Here is a 23,628-nt window from a genome sequence, read left to right on the forward strand (position 1 = left end):
CCCCTTTTCTTCTCTTTTTCCGTCATTTCACTTAACTAATTAAGACAAATCCTCCATTTTCAGATTTCCCTCATATGTAGGACAGCTCAAACACCGATTGCACTGCACAACATTTTCGACCGTTGCCCATTCAACCAACAACTGACTTTCCCACACTTCAACAACAAAATATACGCAAACCTTTAGTCAACTAGGAAGAACCTAATGATGTTTTTAACTATCTTCATTTGAAGCCGGTGTTGTTTTAACTCTGTCTTAGCACAGCCTCATTTTATAATCAACAAAAGCTGTTCACTTGCACTGTGCACTCCATTCAAATAGAGAGTGACCAACGGAGTTGAGTACCTCGTGAATCCTAGGGCGAATTATTTTGGTTGGAGCCAAATTACAAATAGACAAATTGGAATGTTTTACCTCATCAATTTTAACAATTATAAATAAGTGTACAGTAATTATAAATTGTGTTTTATTTTGCCAACATTTGTATATACTACGTAGAACTACCATCGAACTCAATATCATATAGACTTTGATTAGTTTCATTTTTATACTGTGCATATGATGGCCTCATTTTAATATTAAGAAACCACTAGCGTATTTTACTATGTGTAACTAGTCTATTGTTATTTCGTTTAGGATAGGACTTTGTACGTGTTTTTTAATGTATTCTTTCTTACATATTATGTTCATAATTTCCAACCAGACGTCTGGTTTAATTTTGAGGTGCTTTGATATGACTGATGATGCCCCACATGGAGGGCGAAACATGTCTCCATTTTAACGATGTTTAACTACAAATGTTAACATCCTGTAATGTATTGAATAGGTTGGAGTCCAATAAATTCTCTTATGTTATTATAAAGCAACTAGGAAAAAAAAAAGGTTCTTGCATATAATTGCTATTCTTGTAAGATACAATGTACCAATAATACAGGAGATAGCCCAGCATCATGCATCTTCCTTCTGATGTGGTCTGCAAAACCTTGTCCATTCGACGATATCGCTGGTGCTCCATCAGTAGCGACACTACACAGATTTTTCAGTAACACGCTCATATTACTCATTGTGTCTTCAACAGTTGCAAAGAGATCTCCCCTGGTCGTATCTTTGAGGGGAATGATGTCCAGTAGTTTTTCAGTTATAGTGAAATATTTTTTGACTCCTCTGATAAAAACAGACAGCTGTGCCGCACAAATTTTATCAGTACTCTCATCGAGCATTATCAAGCACTACTGGAAAGTGCCACACTTGTTCCACAATTGCTCTTTCAGGTCAGTACCTAGTTCCTGTACTCGAGAGATGGTTAGTTTGGATAAGCTTATCGCCTCAAAGTGGGGTCACAGCATATTGGCACAATACTCTTTATTTTGCTGATTTTCACATCCAGTCTTGAATTCCCATTACTTTACCTTGTAAGAACTACTTCAAGATCTTTGTTTTATATTTATAATGTTCCTTCCTCCTACCCACCTCCTCCCCCTTGTTTCAGTCACCCAATTTTTTTCTCCACTGTTTCTCATTCCCCAATGTTCAATCTTCTCACTTCCACATCAAACTCCTGAAACCCTTGTCGCATACTTTTCCACATCACAACATTATCAACAAATTGCAATGTGTTATTTCTTTCATATCCTTATGCTGCTTTCCCACCCTCATCATCATCATCATCATCATCATCCATTAGTAATGTAAACAGCTAAGTTAAATTAAACTGTGAACATGAATTAAATTTTCATTTTCATTAGACCATTCCCATCTAAATGAACCTAACCATGTCACCTTTCAAGAAATGATCTGGCATAAAATAAATAATAGAAATGAAGTATGACAGCCGAGTCCACATCCTTGATATTAGAATCCATCAAGAGAATCAAACGTATTTTCCTCTAATGGTGATGCTTGTTGTTTAAAGAGGCCTAACATCCAGGTCTTCGGCCCCTAATGGTACAGAACGAAACAAAATGTAATGACAATTTAAGAGTCCAAAATTCATCCACTGACCAGAATTCAAAATGTGGTGATGAAGAATGAATGGATGGATGAATATGAATTTACAATAATCAACGGATCCAACTCGCAATATTGAAATTTAAAAATAATTCCAAAATTAATCTACAGACTAAAATTCACAAAAAGAGATGAACAATGATTATGAACTAAAAACAATCAGTGGATTCAACCCACAATGCCCCACCTTCCCAGAAACTATCTTAAAACAATAGTACAGTAGAACCCCGTTTATCCGAAATAAAGGGGGCGGAACCACTTCGGTTGATGCATTTTTCGGATGACATGTGGTAAGCATTTTTGAAACTTAAATGTAAAAAAAAATTTTTTTTAATGCATAAAAACTGTTCAGCAAAGGTGCATACTGTACTGTATATTAACATTAAAATATTTATATAATTTAACTCATTGTATAAAATCAGTGATTTTCTTGGAGCAGTGCTGTGGTGCAGCTATGTCGCACCACCGTTTAATAAACCATACATCAGCTGGTGTAGATTCATTGCTTTGTTGAACAAAGCACAAAGTATTCTGAAATAATGAAAAAATTTTTTGTTACTACTGAACTGAATACTGTATAGAGTAATTTTATTACAGTACTGTAATTAAAGCGTGTGGTACTGTATTTTAATAAAAATTCAGAATGTGCCGGGCTAGCGGAACAAGAGTGGGGAGCCGACGGGGCGAGTAGTGTGTGACAAGGAAGATGATCGGCGTAGAACAATATAGGGCCGTCATAGGTAGATGGCAGAGAACAATGAAGAAGAATACGACCAGAAGCAAGGAAGTGAGTGTGGAACTGGGTTTGAAGGGTGAGATGTTATTGGCGGTAACGGTGGTCTCAGTGCTCTTGGGGATGGGAGTGGAAGTGAATCCAGGCCCTCAGAGCAGTGGTAATATGAAATGGGAGGACATAGAGGTGATAAAGAAAGTGGTAAAGGAGGTAGTTGAGGAACTCTGTCCTTTTGAGCAGTTAAAGCAGATGATCCAACAACAAGTCAAGGAACATGAGAAGACGAGGCTGTGGATCCAAGAAAACTCAAACGAAGTTAAAGGAAGAGTGGAAAAGAGTGAGAGAGAAATAGTATTGCTAAGGGAGAAAATAAAAAATATGGAAGAGGAAGTAATGTAGTTGAAGAAACAAATAGCTGCCCTCAATCTAGAATGGAGGAAGAAAACCATATTTATGTACGGTCTACACGAAGACAAGAGTGAAGCAAAAGTTGACATTATCTATAAGGTGGTAGATGTCATACAAAAATAATGAAAATTAACTTTAATGAGGTAGATATAGACAACGTTGAGAGGGTAGGCAAGATGAGGGGGCGCAGACCTATAAAGGTGATGCTTCTATCATTACTAATGGCGGACATAGTAATCAGAAACGCCGGAACCTTGCAGAAGGGAAAAATATGGACTAAGCTGGACTTGGGAAGATAGGGGAATACAAATTTTAAACTCCTGGAGAAACATAGGATTAAGGCAAGAATGCAAGGTCTGCGGGCACATATTAAGGGTCAGTCACTGATGGTGTCCAATGGTAAGTGGACCCGCAATTGGACGGTGCCGAAACTTCAGTCTTTGGAACAGTGTTTAAAACAGGTTGAAATGAGTGCCGGAGAAGACAGACATTATAAAAAGGCAAGTCCAGGAACCAGTGCGAACAAGGGAAACAGTGAGTTGAGTGATCTTAATGTGGAATTGGGTCCGGAGGAAAGAAGGAGAAGGCAACAAAGTTCCGACGAGTTTTGGTCTGACAGTGCGAAAAGGAAAATGAGGGCCAGAGAATTAGGTAGAGGAATAATAGGAGAGTCCAGTGGGGAGGGCTGTTTAAGACCAAGTGGGAGTGAATGTATTGTGCAGAGTGAGAAAGTTAATAAGAGTGAGGAAGTAAATAAAAATAAGGTTCTACATAAAGAGAGAAGTAGGAGCTTAAAAGATTTATGGGGGAAGATAGATAAAAGAGAAGAAGGTATAGTAACTAGGTCAAAAACTAAGTAAAGCTAGTAAATAATTTAGGGCTAGTGTTTTGTTTGGATTGCTGTTCTTGATGTATATAGAATGGTAAGATGGATGGTTTTTGATGGTTTGTTATGATGGGTGATAGGATGAGTGTGATGGTGGTATGTGTTGGTATAGAAGGGATAGTGAAATAATGGAGAAAGTTGTAAGTGGTATATAGTAAGATAATTTAGAGTTGATTGGGAATGTTCAGTGTAAGCGAATGACTGCGGAGTTGGATGGAGTTTTTGGTAGGTAATGAAGTGTGTTTATTTATTGCTGAAATGTGGAGATGGAGAAATGGTGGTATACGTAATGGCAGAATTTAAGTGTTGAGGGGGATGAGAATTTAGAATTGGTGTTTGTAAATTTTGGTTTGGTGGGCGTGATGGCAAATATCATGTGGAGTATGGCTTGGTATTAAAATGATTAAGCATGGTTGAATATGATGAGCAGGAACAGATAAGTAGTACAAGGATAAAGTTGCAATGTGAGCAGAATACGTAATGGCAGAATGTAAGCAGAGCGAAGACATTATGATGAGGTACTCATACCCGGCTGGTGATGTAACGTAAGTCTGGACTCGGCAACCCAGAGTGGGCCAAGTAAAAACAGGTAAGAGGAATGGAATGTGCTAGGGTTTGCGTGTCTAGTCAAGAGGGGCATGAAGGTCTTTGACATTCTTAATACTGCTTATTTCAACATCATTATGTCTTTTAATTATATTTTATTTAAACTGCACATTCTGAAAAGACAATAGAAATATTCAGGGGAGACGTTGGACGTGGCATGAAAAGGCCGAGGATGACTGCCGTGGTGACCTTCACTTTGGGGGTTACAATCCCGGAGTATCAGAGGAATTTCATGGCATGGCAGTCAAAAAATTGTTTTGTTTTTTTAATGTTTAACTAACATACATAGGATTTGTTTGGCATAGATGGGACAAAGAATGGCTAGAATTGAAAAGTAATCAGCCATGGCATTAAATAAGATACAATCTGGTATGAAAATGGAAAACTATGAAAAACCACCTGCAAGGCTGCTCACAGTGGGGTTCTAACAGACCATCTCCCGAATTCATGCTTACAGCTACACGACCTGTATTGTGCAGCCAACTCACTCAGCAGCATGGATAATGAATGGAAATTCTTACCATAATTACTTCAAAATGTTTAATCTTTTTCCACCATTCTTTCGCAATCTAGTTCAAATTTTATTGGAGAAGACATTCCGTGACATGTAAACGAAAACCAGGGATTCTGTGAAACAGGGCTATGAACAGGTTCACCTTGTCAATAGAATTATATACATACGTTGAATTTATTTATTACATCGAACATGTTTTTGAGAAGTGAATAGTTCTATTCCTCAGTGGTCTTCAAAAAAGTTCAAAAATACTGATTTTTAATATCAATGGTTCAAATATTAGCTCCAAGTTAAATGTACAGTTTTTATAATACCATGGATGGTATGTCAACATTTGACAGATTATTTATAGAATACCAGTACGCAGGATTTTAAAGGAAGATCACAAGATTTGTTCTCTTAGAAAAAGGATAAGAAAGTTTTTAGACTATAACAAAGGGGAACTGTTGTAATATTGTACAAGTTTTCAGTGCGAGTGCTTATTTTAGTGTAAATAGAGTGTTTTAGGATCAAGTCTTATAAATTTAAAACATTTTTTTAAAGATCACTGAGAAAGAGAACTGGTCAGTTCTCAAAACCTGTTTGATGTAAAACGTAACGAATAAGTTATACCTATTTACATTTATATAATTGTAATGACAATTTGGACTTATTCAAAGTCTTGTTTCACAGGATTCCAGTAAGTATTACCAGTCAATACAGATCAAATAGAACCAAATATGATCAAGTTTATTAACAGTGAGATTTAATCTTATTGATTCATTTCACATGCCACACACACAAGACATTGTGATCTCTACTCTGTCAGGAAGATATCACTAATTCAGCTCGGATAAAGAACAGCAATGTGTTTCTTTCTGTATATCCATGTATCATCAACTAAACCACAAAATCTCTCATTGTTCCTTCATAAGGTCCTGAGAGACTAAAGACTGATCAATGATTATGAATTAGTTAAAATAATGTGAAGGAAGAATCCAATGACTCTATAGAGAAACATACAATATTACAATGTTGAATGGAGATTTTAATGGCTCATGAAGGATCATCTTACAAGATGCAACCTTTCCCATGCAACCATGGATTTTCCCCAAGTAAAATTATTATAAATTTTAGAAATAACATAAAACTGGCTTCGCAAATTACTGTATCTCTTGATTTTCAATATTTTTAAAAGATTACAAAGTCCAGTGAGCACTGGAATTTGCATAAGCATTTTAGGACAAATGATCGCAGCCAATGCTTATCTTTCCTAATCATTCTAGACTTGAGCTAGTGTGGTCAGTAAATGAGCATCACTATCATGCATATTAAATATAAATCTTTTATATCTGGATGAAAAATAAAAATTTGTTTACCTTAAGGTAATAAATGACAAATACAATTCAACCATTTATTTCTTGTATGGAAAAATATTTGCACTTTTGTAACTATGAAGTTCTCTAATACACCAAATTTCAGGCTTCAATTCTCAGGTTTTTTGAGAATAACACATAGCAATTCAAGAAACTGATGGAAAACTCGCCATTTTCTTCCCTTATCAAAGCAATAACAAATTTGCATTCAGCTGATTACTGTTCAAATGAGATTACAACACTTTCACTCAGGTCTATCGAACAGTCTAAGTGAAGTGTTCGACGTTGGATCTTACTGAGAAATTGTTCACTAAAATTAATGTGTTCAAGTATTTAACATTAATTAAATATCTTTCAGGAAGAGAAATAAATGATTAGTACCCATGTAGGAAAAAGCTCTGCATGCTACATTTGCAGCTTGAAATGAAACTCCAAAATGTCATATCCTACAACAATAAGAACTTTAAACTCTTTCTCTGCTTTCCAGATTGATGGCATACTTTATCCGAATTATTGCAGGTAGAGGTTTCCCTCCTTTACTGCCATAGTCCATCTATATAAGAACCTATCAGTCATTCCTTAATGTGATTTTTAATCTGCTTTTATAACATCAATACTGTTTCTCCTTGTAAACTCTTCTGGTTATATCCTAAGTTTAAGCCATTATATGGGAATTATTGTTAATTACTGTAGTTACTACTACAGAAAGGAACGAAGGAAGCCCTTGAAGAGAACACTGTTGTGGTTCTCTCACTGCTGGAGAGTTCCTTCCATAAAAACTAATGAGAAACCTATCCCACTTCTAGGTTGCGAAAGCATACTGTTGATGTTGAAAACACCAAGAAACATCCCGTTTGTAGGCATATTTATGAACAGAAAACCTTGTCCACAGGACAACGATGGAAATGTGACATCTGGGTGTTGCTAAAAGCATCTGCCTCTGAATAGGAATATGATCCATAGGAGATGTAAGTTACATTGTAAACAAATTTCACAAGATCACAAGATAACGAAAGACTTAACTTGTACCATGGAAAGCAAATGAATGAGACCCAGAACTTACAACACACATAAACACCACATTAAAGGAATTTGCTTTTGATTTACATAGATTGAACTTTCGGAATCAATGTTGTGACTCATTCTAAATTTGCTGCTCATAATACTAGTTAAAAAGCTGCTTTGATAATGATGACCACCTGGTGAAATGAAACTTATCTCCTGTAGAAGACATTCATATTGAGAGAAAGATGTTTTTCTGACCACTCAAAGATACACTTTGTATCGATATCCTAAAGACAATAATAATAATAATTATTATTATTATTATTATTTTGTGTGGCTATTGCTAGCAGACCCTCTGATGAGGGTGGGTGGCATCTGCCGAGTATAGAAAACTGCATTTCATTGTGGTGTTGTATGTGAGTTGCAGGGGTGTTAGTGACAGCACAAACACCCAGTCCTCAACCCAAAGGAATGAACCATTTTAAGGTTAAAATCTTCAACCTGGTTGGGATACTGTGCATGTGAAATAGACATTGAGTGGCATTTTCAGTGATATCACAACATTGTGCTTCCCTGACCTCAAAGTGGGAAGGGTTCTTCGTAAGTGGCAATTTACAGAACTGCAGGGGGAAAAAAACAAAAACAAACAAAAAAAAAAAAAAACCCCACAGGAGTAGATACATAACTAAATGACTGAAGACTTCATCATAAAAATGTAATTCAAATTAGGAACTAAACAATTAATGGTTCACTTCATTCCAATCAAGGAAATATCAAACCAATAGAAGAGAAACTACTTGACAGTAACCTCACTAAGAATATACATGCACTATGAAAACCATTTCTGCTATCAGTAAAAGTTATTTTGAATGTGTGCACCAACAGCACTCTGCCACAGTGATCACTGCATACAGGTGACAAAATGTAAATCCTCTAACATAAACGAAAAAAATATCCAGTGGTTCTGAATTTGCTCACTCAAGAACTTCAACATAATGCTAAGAATGATAAAAACAGTTTTTCTTTTACACATACAGTATATCTCAACAACAGAAAGTAATTTAACCTCGGCAAGCATGGAACTAGGTTTATAAAATAATTCATTCTGGTACTTCACAAACATGCTATTCAACATCTGTGCTCCTGATGTACTGCAGGTCTCAAAATGTAACGCAAAAGTCTGGATGCAACAACTTGAAATTCATACTTCAAACTTCAGAAACTGTATAAGAAAGCAGGTTTGAATATGAAGAATACATACAGCAACTGCCACGGAGGTTGTGTATTTACTTACAAATACAAAGGATCAACAAGATGAAAAATTGATCCAGTTATAGGTGCTAACCATTGGCAATCCATAAATTATTCTCATGATGTAAAAATGAACACCAAACCAAGGCCAGTAACACACAACATTAGGAACACTTAATCAAAGATAAATAAATCTGAAGAACAACTTGAGAAAGAGGGCATAAGAAACTAAGAGATGGATGCATTTCAGAAAATAAGAAAGAGAAACTCACCACTGTCCCACTGGTTGTTCTTAGAACTTTCTTCCCCCTTTTCTTCAGATATATTTGCAGAGTCATGCAGGGCTGATTGAACAACTTCTTCAACCTCAATCTATAGAAAGATAACTGATTAAACTTTGCATACACAAAATAACATGAAATCTAAAAGTTACTGCAATTTTAAGGACTATCATTTAACATTAACTTCACAAAATCTAGAAATTTGAAATTTTGAACACATTTAAATTTTTGGAGAGTTACTTTTCACCATTTTAAAAACCTGGTTCACAATACTGAAGAATTAAAAAAAAAAAAAGAATAATCACCTGTTCAAATTCATGGTCAACATGAGATTGTCTCTTACTCTGGTCACTTTCACTAGAACTCTTGGTAATTTCATCTGCCACACACAGAGGCACTGATGAATTCTTCTTTTCCAAATGGTCTTTCAAGGAACTTTTGTTTGAGGTGCACCTAAGGTCTAAAGAAAAATTAAAAATACAATACTTTTATACAATAATTTTAAATGAAGCAATAAATTTCAAATCCATATGTTACATTAAATGAATAGGAAATTCCCAATATACTTGAGCTATTAAAATAGTTTTCAATTTCAAATAGGGTTGCCATAATCAAAAATTCCACAACTAGGACATTGCCACAATCGAAGAGTCCAAAACCAGGACATGGCTGATAAAAGACAGCACTTATCATTAAAAAATATATTGTACCTACTTCATTTAATGATGAGAACATACAATGTACTTAAAATGCCTTAAGTATCTGTATACTACTCTTACTTCTCAGAGCCCTGAACAGAAGAGAGGAACTTTACTTGATTTTGAATGAGCCTATGAATAAACTGACCAGACGTCCCGGATTCGGCGGGACAGTTTCGCTTTTAGGCTATCCGCTATCCTCTCGAAAACTCTGGGGACCCTTAAATGTCCCGCTTTGCAGATTGACAATTTTAAACATCGCACTTCAGTAGAAATTGGTAAAAATTTGTTTATCTATATTGATTCATTATTCATGATATTGATACTCGAAACTTCCGAACTTCCGTTTCTCGTTCAGACTTCAAAATAGTTCCTGCTTCCTTGCTTGATGCGGTGTGGTTTGGAACGTTTGGTTACTTTTCTGCGATTGCACAGCCTAAATGCAAATGCATATTTAATACGGATTTGCAAAATAACTTCCCATTTATTAAGAGAACAATATCCGACAGTGATGTTCGATGTCAGTCTTGTGTGGCGGCATTTAGCGTTGCACATGGCGGTGGACATGATATATCCAAACATTTGCAATCTGCCAAACATAAATTTGCTGAATGTACCGCAAGTTCAAGCGAAGCATTGACGAGTTTTTTCAAGAGTGCAATATCTGCATCCAAGGACTTGGAAATCGTAGCTGCTGAAGGATCCTGGGCTTACCATACAGCTAAAGAAAATCAAAGCTTTCACACATGTGACTGCACTTCAAAATTTCTCCAAACATGTTTGAAGCCCAAATTTAGATGTGCACGGACAAAATGTGAATGTGTAATTACCAAAGTGTTTGCCCCCTTATCTGAGCAACAAGTCAAACAACAACTCGGACAGGCACGTTGCCTTACACTGCTAATGGATGCCTTGAACCACGGGAATGTTAAAGTGTCCCCGGTTGTTGTTCGGTTTTATGACCCCTATGACAGTGTTCAAGTGAAACTGCTGGACCTTTAATCTCAACCCGGTGAAACATCAGAAATTGTTGTAAATACTTGGAAGAAGTGCTAGTAAAAAATGATATCGTGAGTAAAATAGTCTGGTTTTGTGTTGATAATACAAACAGTAATTTTGGAGGGTCAGCAAGGAAAGGACTTAACAATACTTTCACGAAACTGAACAGTTTTTTGGGTAGGGACTTAATTGGTATAGGATGTGGTGCTCATATTATACATAACTGTTAAGGTGTACTCTCACTTTTATATCTATACACTCAGAGTTTAACAGTTGAAAGAGTTGTGGAAATTGAGTATAAACAAGTCCTTGGGTATAGCAAAACAAGGTGGTTAGCACTCATGCCAGCAGTGAAGAGAATGCTTGACATGTACCAAGGACTGAAATCATACTTCTTAAGCCAAACAAAATATCCGGTTTCCTTGAAGATCATATTTCAGAGGTGTGGTTAAATTTTGTCTTCACAAAAGCCAGTTCTTTCCACAAAGTAGTATTGAAAATTGAAGGTGAGCTACTTTCTGCAACAGAGGTTATGGAAGCCGTCAGTGAACTAAAAGACAATCTTTCAGATAAGTTGTCTCATAATTTTTTACCACATAATGTAAGAGTTCTTGTTGGTGCGCTTGAAGATGAAGGATTGGCGAGCAGGAAGAATGTTGAAAAAGTGGCAGGAACTTATGAGACCTCTATAGACCAAATGGTCTGGCCATTGTAAAGACATGAACAATTTCCAATGGGCATCACTAAAAACTGTTCCTGAATGGTCTGATGTGGACAAATGTTGTGATTTTATGGCAAGTAAAGGATTTTTTGACTGTGGGAATGACTCGGAACTATTTGATCAATTTTCCTGCTTAACCAAATATGCCACTGCAGAAGTTTCAGTAGACAAAAGGTGGACGGAGACTTTTTCTTCGTTTCAAGAAAAACAATATAAGATACAGTCAACTCTCAAAAGTGGCACAGTATATTTTTTCTCTTCGTGAAACTAATGCTTCAGTTGAAAGAGTTTTCTCTCAAATGAACAAACTGTGGACATCCGAAAAATCTCACCTGAAACTTTCTACTCTTAAGGCTTTGTTAATTATCAAGTTTAACTTTTTGCAGAACTGTTTAGAGTTTCATAAATTTTTGAAATCATCACCACAGTTGTTACAGCTAATTATATGCTCTGAGAAGTACGAGTAACACTGGAATGTATCACAAGGGAAGGTATTGTATTATTATCATTTTATCTTAAAATGTGCAGTGGAGAAATATTGCAATACCAACTTTAACGTGTAAAAAATAGCTGTCAAAATTTGACCTCTCGTTTATGTGTAGGCTGTCAGAATCAGTGTGTGCCGCTTCGAGCCACGGAAATAATGGTCAGTTTAACTTTGAAACTCACTACAACTTACATGATTTATGTTGTATTGTACTTGCAGCATTGTATTTATAGATGTTAAGCATTATCTTGCCCTTTTCTTCTCTCTACTGAGCTACCATAACAGAAAACACTTGCTCAACATTCACATTATGCCCAGGAAAAGAGAAATTATATCCCACATTATATTATATCCCCCACAAACACAACCATTGCAAAATCACTGCTGTGATGGCAAAGAGTAAACATATATCTTCAAGATCTAAGATATACCTTTGCTCATTATGACTAACATATTTGGCAGCCAATTTAAATTACCCTTCAAAAGTTCTGCATAACCAACTACAATGAAATATCCCAGAATTTTGTCTTTTTGGCCTAGATGTTCCTCTTACTCTATAAAATCACAAAATCCACGGCATTTGGTAACCCTAATTTCAAAGTACCCGAAGCTGAAATTCAAGAAAAAGGAAAACTATAAACTGGACAATGTGAAACAAAAGTTGGAAAATTTCTTATTACAGTATTTCCAGGTATTAAACAGTATAACCAAAATGTTAGGAATCAGCCTTACAAACATGAACTCCAAAACCATCCACATAACTACACATCTTATGAAGCTTCAATGAAAGTAACATTTAAGGTTTACTTAAGCATTTTCAATTAAAACATTGTAAGTTAAAGTAACAACAAAGTCACTATATCCAGTAAAATCAAAGTCTTTCTATATCCATGAGCAAATACAGTACATGGCAAAACAAATGGCACTGAAATTAGAAACATGCCCTGAACATCAAAATACATCATTATCAAAATCAAAGTGATGATGGCAACACTGTTTGTACAGCATATGCTCAAAATGTACACACTCATGTCTTGCACATTGTTCATAATGGTCCTCTAAATTGTCCAACATGTTGATTGTTGATGAACACAGGTTGCCACAAAGACACAAAAAATTACGACCTTCTTTTCATAATTTGGGAACATTCCTAGGTGGATCATCTGACCGGAAAACAAATTCTTTCAGTATGCCCCAAATTATGAAAGAAGACATAGCCATTTTTGTGTCCTAGCAGCAACCTGTGTTCATCAACATGCTCAACAATCTACAGCACTGTTAAGAACAATGTGCAATATGTGAACGTACGCTAGATACGTGTTGCCATTTTCACCTTGCATTTTATAATGCATCTTTATATTCAGAGCATGTTTGCAACTTCGGTACTGTTCGTTCTGTCACATACTATATCTACTTGTTACAATATCAATGTAATCGATCCATTTTTCATTCAGAATAAAACACTATCTTAATGCATTAGCGCAATGCGTTGCCATATGGCAACAATTTTCGTGCCTTTTTCTTTTAGTACTGTTGGCAACGTTAAAGGATCCGGAGGACTGTGGTGTCATCCGGCAGTTAGAGAAGTGTTTGTAGAATTGAGTAATCAAGTTTGTTTAATTTGAAAATCTATTATTGTGACAAGGAGTGGTGAACTGTTGGTTATTATCAGATTCCTGCAAAATGGCTGCTGGCTTCACGCAAGTAGGATATCCAATATACTTAGGGGGTGGCAACCCTACCCACGAGTCCCAGAGCATTGTGACCCAGTGTGTAGTATTTGGTATGTTTCCTAGTTCAGGGTTACGAGTGAAGGCCACAACACCATCGCAGGGAGAGAAAATGGACTTTGGAACCACAGAGATGCTGGAAGAGGTCACCCTCCTGTCCATAGATCCACACTGTATGGTGGGAGGAGAAAGTGTCTTCACAGGCTAAGGAAAGGAAACCTAATAGAAAATCAGCAAGCCCAGAGGCTACAGGAGGCAAACACTCCACCAAGCTTTGCGAACTGTGTGTTAATAGCCTGTACACTCAAGAAAACACTATTACTGAAAAGTCAATTAATGGAAAGTGGACGACCTTTAAAATAAACTCTAGCTGGAATATGGCATGTATAGACAATGTGGCAGACTGGAAGACCTACAGAGATAACAAGAGAGAGAGAGAAGAAAGTATAAGCTACATATAACGGGCCAAAATGAGACCAGATACAGTGCATTTGGTGAAGCAAGGACTCAGGATGGGGAAATACTGCTGTTCTCAGGGAGAGAGGAAGGAGAGGAGCACTGCGAGGTAGTCTGATATTTGCTCACACCTAAAGCAAGGAAGAGCCATGCAGAGTGGTATCCAGTCTCTGCAAGAGTCGCAGCAGCTCGATTTTAATCCAGAGGTAGACTGGACATCAATTGCTGTGCACAATAAGAAATGAGAAATGAAGTGCAAAAAATCAGTTGTATGGTGAGCTGAACCAATCAAAGCCTCAGCATTTGCCTGGTGTGAAAATGAGAAACCACGGAAAAAAAATTGTTAGGGCTGCCGTGGGATTCAAACACATTGCCTCCTGAATGCAAGCAACCCTAACCGCATGGTCAACTCGCTCGGTATGTTTTCCTAAGTAATATTACCTGTGACACGGCTAACTTCAGCACCAACTCCACATCCTGATGAATCGTCAACTTTGGTGAAATGTGGAGGAAAAACTGTTTCAGGATGACACTGTCCTTCAGCCTAGAGCGGAAAGAAACACATGCTTATTTTAGAGAATGCCTTTTTTCATATAATTCATAAGCTAAAGGAATAAACATAAGGGCAGTGTTTGAAGTGTGAAGCAAGGATTAAAGAAGAATAGGTTTTGATTACTCAGGAACAATTGAGGAGTGTGTTTTCAAAACTCAACATTTGCAGTAAACAACATTTTTCAGGAAATGTGGGTTTTGTTTTTTTGTTTTTTTTTTCACTTAGAAGCATATGCATGAAACATTTCAAATTTTCATCGATATTAGTCCCAATAAGCACTGTATCTGAATAGAACTTGTTAAAATTTAAGGTGGATGAGGTAAGATTAGAAGATAAGTTTTTTCAAAAGTCAATACATGCAAATATTCTGCAAAAATGAAACTTCACATTAATACTTTAACCAAATGATATACTTTTGTTTATGGAATTATTTACTTATTTTTATTTTTGTTATTTTGTGAATAACATTTTTGGATATTTATTGATTTTTGAGCTGCATTGTGGAGCTACTTGGTATTGTAAGATTACATAATATTATTAGATTCTAATATGCTTAGCATCAAGCAATGTAATGTGATGTTTGCGACATCACTGCATGTTTTTAATTATTGAACTATGAAATTAATTGATAAGATGTGTATATTTAATCACTGATAGGTCATGTTTAAATTAATATGTATATATATATATAGGGTTTTTATCATCCAGTTCAATCATCATTTCATTTCTTTGTATCGCGGCTATAACGTATTTTGAACGAACAAATTATTCGGTAAAGTATTTCAACATCATGCATATTTATAACTTGCAGTAAATTTTCCAATAGCCGTTGTGAGGTGACCAGAGTCAGCAGGCTAATTTCAGCCCAATTCCAGGAAAAGTACGTCATCTAGGTTACGAGAGACCTTACCCTCTCTACCTCATGAAGAGACAGTTGATACATTATTAACACCCACTTTTCAAACTCCGCTTCGGGACGCTTTATTTCAGCGGGAAAGTTCAGCCTATGTGAATGAACGTAATGAAGCAACGTGATGGATTCACAGCAATACATCGGAGAAGGGATGAGATCTCGAATCTTACTGGACCATGTGATATGGCTGATGGAAGGAGACTTTTGAACCGATATATACCACCGACAAGAGCTGGAGAGGACATTCGGACTTTCGGATATTCTGATTCTCACTCTTGGAAGATACTTTTACTACGTTTCTACGTCTACACATCGGAGCTTAGTTCACTTCGCATCTGAGTATATTCTACTCAAAAGTTACTCTCATTGGGACTTGTTATCTCAATGACGAGAGGTAGTCAACGGGAGACCGGTTTTCACTAGTATAGGGGAGGAGAGCTTTTATTATGAATTTAGCTACGCTACTGTTCCGTAATACGGAAGAATACAAGTGTATTCTCTCCATGAACATAACCCATGGTGGTTTTGCATTTAAAATTAGGACTCATCACGACTTTATGTAAGGAGTACAGTAGGAAGTGTTAAGGACAGGAAATGTAGAAGTAGGACTGGAATCCAACAACAGAGAAGGCAGCCGGTACGAGATGCACACATCATCAGCTTCAAGACAACAGAGTCTACATATGGTGAGCTTATGGCATAAGTTACTGCAAGTCTTCGCGCAACAGTTCATTTTTAAAATTAATTTCATTCAATTTTTCTTTTGCTTCCGTAAGTTCAGATGTCGTTAAAACGTCGTTACGTCACGTTTTTCATCTTAATAACTAGCTGTTTTAATTTGTATTTTATGAAATGATTATTAATGATCCTTAAATTCCAAGTTAGTGTACTTAATGATTTGTGTTCCGTTCACCTCACCCCTGGGAGTTTTTTTGAGTCTCATTACGTATTATTATTATTATTATTATTATTATTATTATTATTATTATTATTATTATTATTATTATTATTATTATTATTATTATTATTATTATTAATTATCTACTTTTGTTTTCAAGCCATAAGCTTGAAGACTGGCGCCCTTGGGATACTGTTTATGGAGAAACAATGACATATCATTTATTTATTTTAATATTAAAGTGACCCGCCACGTTATAATTTTGTCATACATCTGTGGGCCAAGTGGGTACGTCACAGTAACAAAACAAAATAAGGTATTAACCTATATTATCATTCCTATTGTCATGAATGAACACATTAATATCACACAGGTTAAATTAAAATTAAGTCTTGCAAAATGAAGTCTACTCAATTAATATTTAAGAACTCACCAAAACACATAGCCATCAGAAGGCGGTTACTTGTCTTCTGACACGACCCTATAGAAGTCCACAGCATCATCCGGTATTTCAAAAAATTTCAGCAGAGCTTGAACATCCTTTTCTTTGCTCACCGTATTTTTCTTTGGTAAAACATGGGATTTTAACAATGCTTCATGACTGGATTTCATTTTCAGAACTTCAACTTCAACTTCCACTTGGTATGCAAAGTAGGTACCCCATACAGATACGGAGACACTCTTGTGTGTCTCATTATATGTGACAACACATTGACTATTCATTTTAAATAGCAACCTAGTTCGTAACACCTCCTGTGAACTCTCTTTTAGATCTTAGATTTCCCAGTCCCTGCTCAGAATTTTACAGGTGCCATACTTCTCTCAGATTTCTCAATTCTACTGAACACACTATCTGGAGCCACGTAGCTGGTACTAATCACTAGTAAAAAAGAACCATGGTGTTCCTACTACAGTGGTACTAATCACATGTAATGTAGACTCATGGTGTTTCTCGCATGGTGGTACTAATCACAGGTAATGTAAACCCATGGTATGTCAAACACAATGGCACCACTTGCACGTAGCACAAACCCATGGCATTTCGGACATAAGGGCACGACTCACAAGCAATGCAGACCCATGGTGCTCCTCACCTAGGTGTATTAATCATGAGCGTCAGTATTCCCGTGGTACCGTGGACTTAAATGTTTCCTAACGTATAGGCCTAATTTTTCAAAAAAATACTGTGTGTATTTATGAGTATAGTAGCACATTGCCTTATACAGGCACTTGATTTTTTTTTTTTTATCAACTTGGGGAATTATGTTTTATAAAACTTTTTCAAGTGTAATAATGCTTAACATTCAAAATGTTATGTTTTAAGGCTACAAGTGAGAAATGTTTTATATGTAATGTATCATAACACTAGTCTGCGATGAAATTGCTGCCTCCGAAGTTTGATTGTTTTGGGGGTATTTTTAGCATGCTGAATTCAAATTCAAAGCCAGAAAGTTCCTATCACGTACCATTTAATTTTTTAAAATTTTATTTTCCTTATAGTGTAATTTTCGTCTGCCCAAAGAGTGATTATGTAAACTGTAATACTTTACCAGACACATTCTTATCTTATCTTTGTGAAAACTTACACATACTGTTTTAGTTTCTTTACATTGCATTAGTGTGTGCCATCTGTATTGTGGAGTAGAATGTTGTGGGTTTGTAGTTCAGTATGAAAGTACTTATACCATGTCACATCGCTCATGTATAAATGATCCAGACCACTTTTGTTATATATGTGGGAAATGCACATTGCCTAAGCAAAAGCATAATATTACAGATTATGTAAAAATATCATATCTTGCCTATTTTGGAATGAAACTTGGAGACCAAAGTAAACCTTGGGCACCCCACAAAGTATGTAGAGTACGCACTGAAGATCTTTGTCATTGGGTCAATGGCAAACAACCGTCGCTATCTTTTCGAATACCTATGGCTTGGAGAGAGCAGTCAAACCATAGTAATGACTGTTACATCTGTTTGTGTGATATGACGGGATACAATTCTAAAAGTAAAAACCAAACTGTGTATCCAGTTGTTCCGTCAGCCATTTTACCTGTCCTCCATTGGCCTGATGTACCAATCCCTGTACGACCAGAAAATCTTGAAAAGTTTTCATCCAAGTATGATGTAGAAGTGATGGAAAATGAGACAAGTGACGGTGAGTACCTACCAGGATCGTCTGCTGCAGAACGTGGGTGTTTTAACCAGAGTGATTTAAATGACTTGGTGAGGGATGTTTCCCTCTAAAGAGTTAGCTGAATTGTTGGGTTCTAGACTCCAAGAAAAAAAATCTGTTCTGTCCAAAAAAATCATTTTATTGGTACAGACATAGCAAAATAGCATTTAAATCCTTTTTCTCCGAAGATGGCTACCTTGTATATTGCAATAATGTGGAAGAACATATGCTAAAACTTGGACTTCCAAACTATGATCCAAGTGAGTGGAGACTACATTGAAGCTTCCAGGCGAAGATTAAAGGGTGTTCTCCTTCATAATGGAAATGTTTTTGGTTCAGTGCCTGTTGCTTATTCAGTGATCCTCAAAGAATCATATGCAAATTTGCAACTCATGTTATGGCGAATGAACTACAGAGAACAGAACTGGCAAGTTTGTGGAGACTTTAAACTTACTATGCTGCTGAGTCAACAATCTAGTTTTACCAGATTTCCTGTCTTTCTTTGCCTGTGGGATAGCAGGGCACGAGTTCATCACTGGACTAAAAACGACTGGCCACCTCGAGAAATTGTGGAAGTTGGTTCTAAGAACGTTGTGCGCCAAAGCCTTGTGTGCCCTTCTAAAATTTTGGTGCCACCTCTCCACATTAAGCTTGGCTTAATGAATCAATTCGTAAAGGCTTTACGTAAGGAAGGGGACTGTTTCAAGTACATATCTGAGAAATTTCCAATACTATCTGAAGTAAAATTGAAAGAAGGTATGTTTCATGGTCCTGATATAAGAAAATTAATGTCAGATACTGCATTTAAAAGCACTGTGGATGAAAATGAGAAAGCAGCATGGATATCTTTCTGTGAAGTTGTTTCAAAATTCCTAGGTAACAAGGATCCCAATTACCGAACCACTGTGGCTAACATGCTTGAAGCATACAAGGAACTTGGTTGTAATATGAATATGAAAATTCATATTGTCTTTCCTCACCTACATTATTTCCCTGAAAATCTAGAATCTTTGAGCGAAGAGCAAAGCGAACGATTTCACAAGGAAGTGCTGGAGTTCGAGAGGAAATACCAGGGACGCTGGAGCAACCGTATGCTTGCGGACTATTGTTGGATGTTAAAGCATGAAATACCTGAAGACATGATGATGATGGCGCTTGTTGTTTAAAGGGGCCTAACATCGAATGTCATCGGCCCCTAATGGAACGAAATGGACGACATGATATATGATAATTAAAATTTTAAAATTTATCCACTGACTGGAGTTAAAAAAATGGTGATGAAAAATGATTAAGAGATTAAAACAATCAGTGGATCTAATTCACAATGCCTTATTTCTAATTTAAAAAAAATATAGGTGACAAAGGAATAAGGCATTGCCTGGAATACAGATATATATAATTCAAGTTAGAAGTTAAAATAACACATTAAAATATGCAACACGAACTAAAATAAAGTCAATGGGATAAAAGCGCAGTTAACACAAATACACTAGGATGAAGGACACCATTACACACGATAAAAAAGACCACTATCCCTCATAAAATGGATGACGAGGTCTGCGGACTGCTCGTCATCGCGCAGGATGAGGGAGATGGTACGCAAGAGTTTTAGACTATGGTGCAGACCAACTAGGTCCACACGCTCTGTAAGGATGTGTACCACAGTAAGATGATCGCCGCAAGTACACACCGGAGGGGGTTTTCCTTTCAATAGATGGGAGTGCGTTAGTATACCGTGACGAATCCGAAGACTACATATTACCACTGCTTCCCTCCGAGAAGCTCGAAGGGAAGTCCTCCATACCGTCGTTGTACCTTTTATCGCTCTCAGCTTATTTGGAAGAGGAGTGGCCTGCCACTCCATCTCCCAATGGGACATAAACAAATGTCTCAACTGAGAGCGAATATCACTTGCTGGAACCTTGTAAGGTAACAGGGTCAATGTTACTGCCTCCTTGGCAGCCTTATCCGCTAACTCGTTTCCCCTCTACACCCATGTGGCTTGGGAGCCACAGAAAAGTGATTCTGGTGCCGGCATCCGAACACCCAGCCAACAGGTCCTGGATCCGCTGCGCCAGACGGTGCCGAGGGAAACGGGTATCAATAGACTGTAGCGAGCTCAAGGAGTTGGTACACAGAAGAAAGTGTCGGAGCTCATCAGACAGTGTATACTGAAGAGCTTCACGGATAGCATAGAACTCTCCTGTGTAGATACTACAGGTTTCCAGGAGAGCAAAAAGAAACCTATCAGTGTCGACAACGAATGCACAGCCCACTTCAGTGTCTGTTCTCGAGCCATCCGTGTAAATGACGACTGAACCTGGGTACCGGCCAACAACAGGCAGAAAGAGCCTCCGATAAATCGAAAGGTCAGTGTTCTCCTTTGGGCCAGTGTGCAGATCCAGGATTATTTCAGGACGTCGTACTACTCACGGAGGTACCCCACTTGGTTGTCTGACAAGGCAAGGAACCTAAGGTACGTGAAACAATCTGCGACTGCTATCCAAGCGTATTCCAACCGGCCACATTGCTCGAGGACAAGCAGCGTACAGCCGACGGTGTCCATTGTTGAATATGCAAGAAGAGCTTGAGTTAAGTGGCATCTGTCGCAAATTTGCAGCATACGACAGAAGGAGCTGCTGGCGCCTCAGGTGTAAAGGTGGCACACCAAAGTCAGCGAACAGGCTAGCTATGGGGCTTGTTCAAAAAGCTCCCGTCCCCAACGTAACCCCGCTGTGATGGATGCTGTTCAAACTCGCAAGAACGCTTGGTCTTGCTGAGCCATATGCTGCACTGCTGTAGTCTAACCTGGATGAAATATGTGCGCTATAGCAGCGTAGGAGCACTGTGCAGTCAGCTCCCCAAGTAGTGCTGCTAAGAAACTTCAAGAGATTAAGGCTCTTGGTGCATTGCACTTTTAGCTGCCGCATGTGTGGCTCCCACGATAATGTACTATCGAAAAGGAGCCGAAGAAATCGGTGTCAACTATAGGAATAGCGACATGGAAAGCAAATGAACGTACAATTGCTCTGTATGCTCTATTGGCAGCTTTAATGCTGTTTGTTATATCCGCCTCCACTTTATTTTCTAATGTTACAACCTAGCCAAGATATATGAAGCTGTCTATTGCTTCAAAGGTGTACCCTCCTACATGGAGACACACACTGTTACTTCTTATCCCTTCAATTATCATTTACTTAGACTCTGGTTCAATGATCTCTAAACAAAGGACTTTGGCAGCTGTTTCAAATTCTCTGAATGCTGATTTTAGTGCTTCTGCACTTCTACCAGTGATCATGATATCTGCGTAGGTTAGGATTTGTACAAGTCTACTGTATATATTGCCTCCTAGGTTTGTGTTTATCGCTCTTACTGCTGTCTCCAGTGCTAGGTTAAATGCAACTGGAAATAATGGAGTCTCGCTGCCTTAGAACTTCTTTCATTGAAAATGACTTTGAGAGATACCCTTGCACTTCAACCTGACTTCTGCTGTTCTCCAGGGTTATTTTAGTTAATTTTATTAGCTTATGTAGAAAAAAACTAACCCCATGGCACAACAGCCTCAAAGGACCATGGCCTTCCAAGCGACCACTGCTCAGCCAGAAGACCTGCAGATTATGAGGTGTCGTGTGGTCAGCAAGACGAACACTCTCTGCTGTTATTCTTGGCTTTCTAAACTGGGGCCGCCATCTCACTATAGGATAGCTCCTCAAGTGTAATCTTGTAGGCTGAGTGAACCTTGAACCAGCCCTTAGACCCAGGTAAAAATCCCTGACCTGGCCAGGAATCGAACCCAGGGCCTCCGGGTAAGAGGCAGGCATGCTATCCCTACACCACGTGGCCGGCTTATTGGATTCTGTAGGAAATCACAACTCTGCTTTGTTTTCTAGAGCGCTGACCACTTTATTCTGTCATAGGCCTGTTTGAAGTCCATGAAGAGACGCCTCAGTTGTACATTATATTCATAGGTCTTCTCTAATACCATATGTACTGTGAAGATATGATCAATAGTAGATCTTTCAGACCTGAAACCAGCTTGATGCTGCCCTAGCACTGCCAAATAGAACAGTGAGGGCACCCTAGGCTGCTCTTAATTACCAGTACCAGTGCGCTTTATTGCGCTCCTCACCTGGTCTGTCTAGGATATAAGTATAATAATCAAAAGTTTATGTGAGGTGATAATAAATAATAATAGAAGAAGAATTTAAAATTTAAATTAGTATCTGTATTATGTGGTATCTGTTAAGGGTTGTTTGGCTCAGTCATTCGCAGGAGGTATTAGACCATGGCTGAGGTGTATAGTAATTATTAAGTGTTCCAACGGCAAATGGTACACCTGTACGGTGATCTGTCTGGGTACTGACCACTGTTGGTATTGCTTTGATGTGAAGTACTGGATATTGCCGCTGGTTTCTTGTGGGAATGGTAACTGGCGTATTCTTGTTTATCAGTTGTTAGTGATATATTGATTAAAAGTTTGCTGTGTGGTTTTAGCATCTGAGTTTTCACCCACCTTGGTGGTCCTTGGTTGAATGAGGGGCGGGGGTTGTGGTCGTGGATGTAAAAACGACCCTCGTCGTTTAGGAGGATGTAGCAAGTATATGGTATGTTTGCTTGTTATGTGTGTTTATTTCTGGTGATTTAGTAAATTCTTCTGCATACTCTTAGTTATAGCAATAGAGAGTATTTTGTACATAACACTCGGGAGAAATATCCCTCTACAGTTTTTGCACTGAAAAAGTAAACCCTTCTTATGTACGGAACAGATAGCTTTTTTTCTGGTTTCCCTAAACCCCTCTATCTCACGTATCCTTCTTACTAATATTTCACATCCATGTTTTACCATTTCTGCCATTATATGACCCTTCCCAGGAACTTTATTATCCTCAAGTTGTTTGATTACTTCCCTTATCAACTGAAGGTGCCATAGTATCTTCTGTACCATCTTTTT

The 23,628-nt window shown here is 37.6% G+C and overlaps 1 protein-coding gene across 1 annotated transcript in view; it reads right to left on the minus strand.

The window, feature by feature from the left end:
• RhoGAP19D (Rho GTPase activating protein at 19D) overlaps positions 1-23,628 on the minus strand; it is a 528,281-nt gene that overhangs the window by 97,873 nt on the left and 406,780 nt on the right. Inside the window, exons 27-29 of the mRNA XM_068226072.1 lie at positions 14,579-14,681; positions 9,352-9,506; positions 9,038-9,137 (exon numbers count right to left, since the gene is read on the minus strand). Of these exons, the coding sequence (XP_068082173.1) occupies positions 9,038-9,137; positions 9,352-9,506; positions 14,579-14,681 (358 nt within the window). The remainder of the gene's footprint in view (positions 1-9,037; positions 9,138-9,351; positions 9,507-14,578; positions 14,682-23,628) is intronic.

The sequence above is a fragment of the Anabrus simplex genome, chromosome 2, assembly GCF_040414725.1.
Source record: "Anabrus simplex isolate iqAnaSimp1 chromosome 2, ASM4041472v1, whole genome shotgun sequence".
Taxonomy (NCBI): Eukaryota; Metazoa; Arthropoda; class Insecta; order Orthoptera; family Tettigoniidae; genus Anabrus; species Anabrus simplex.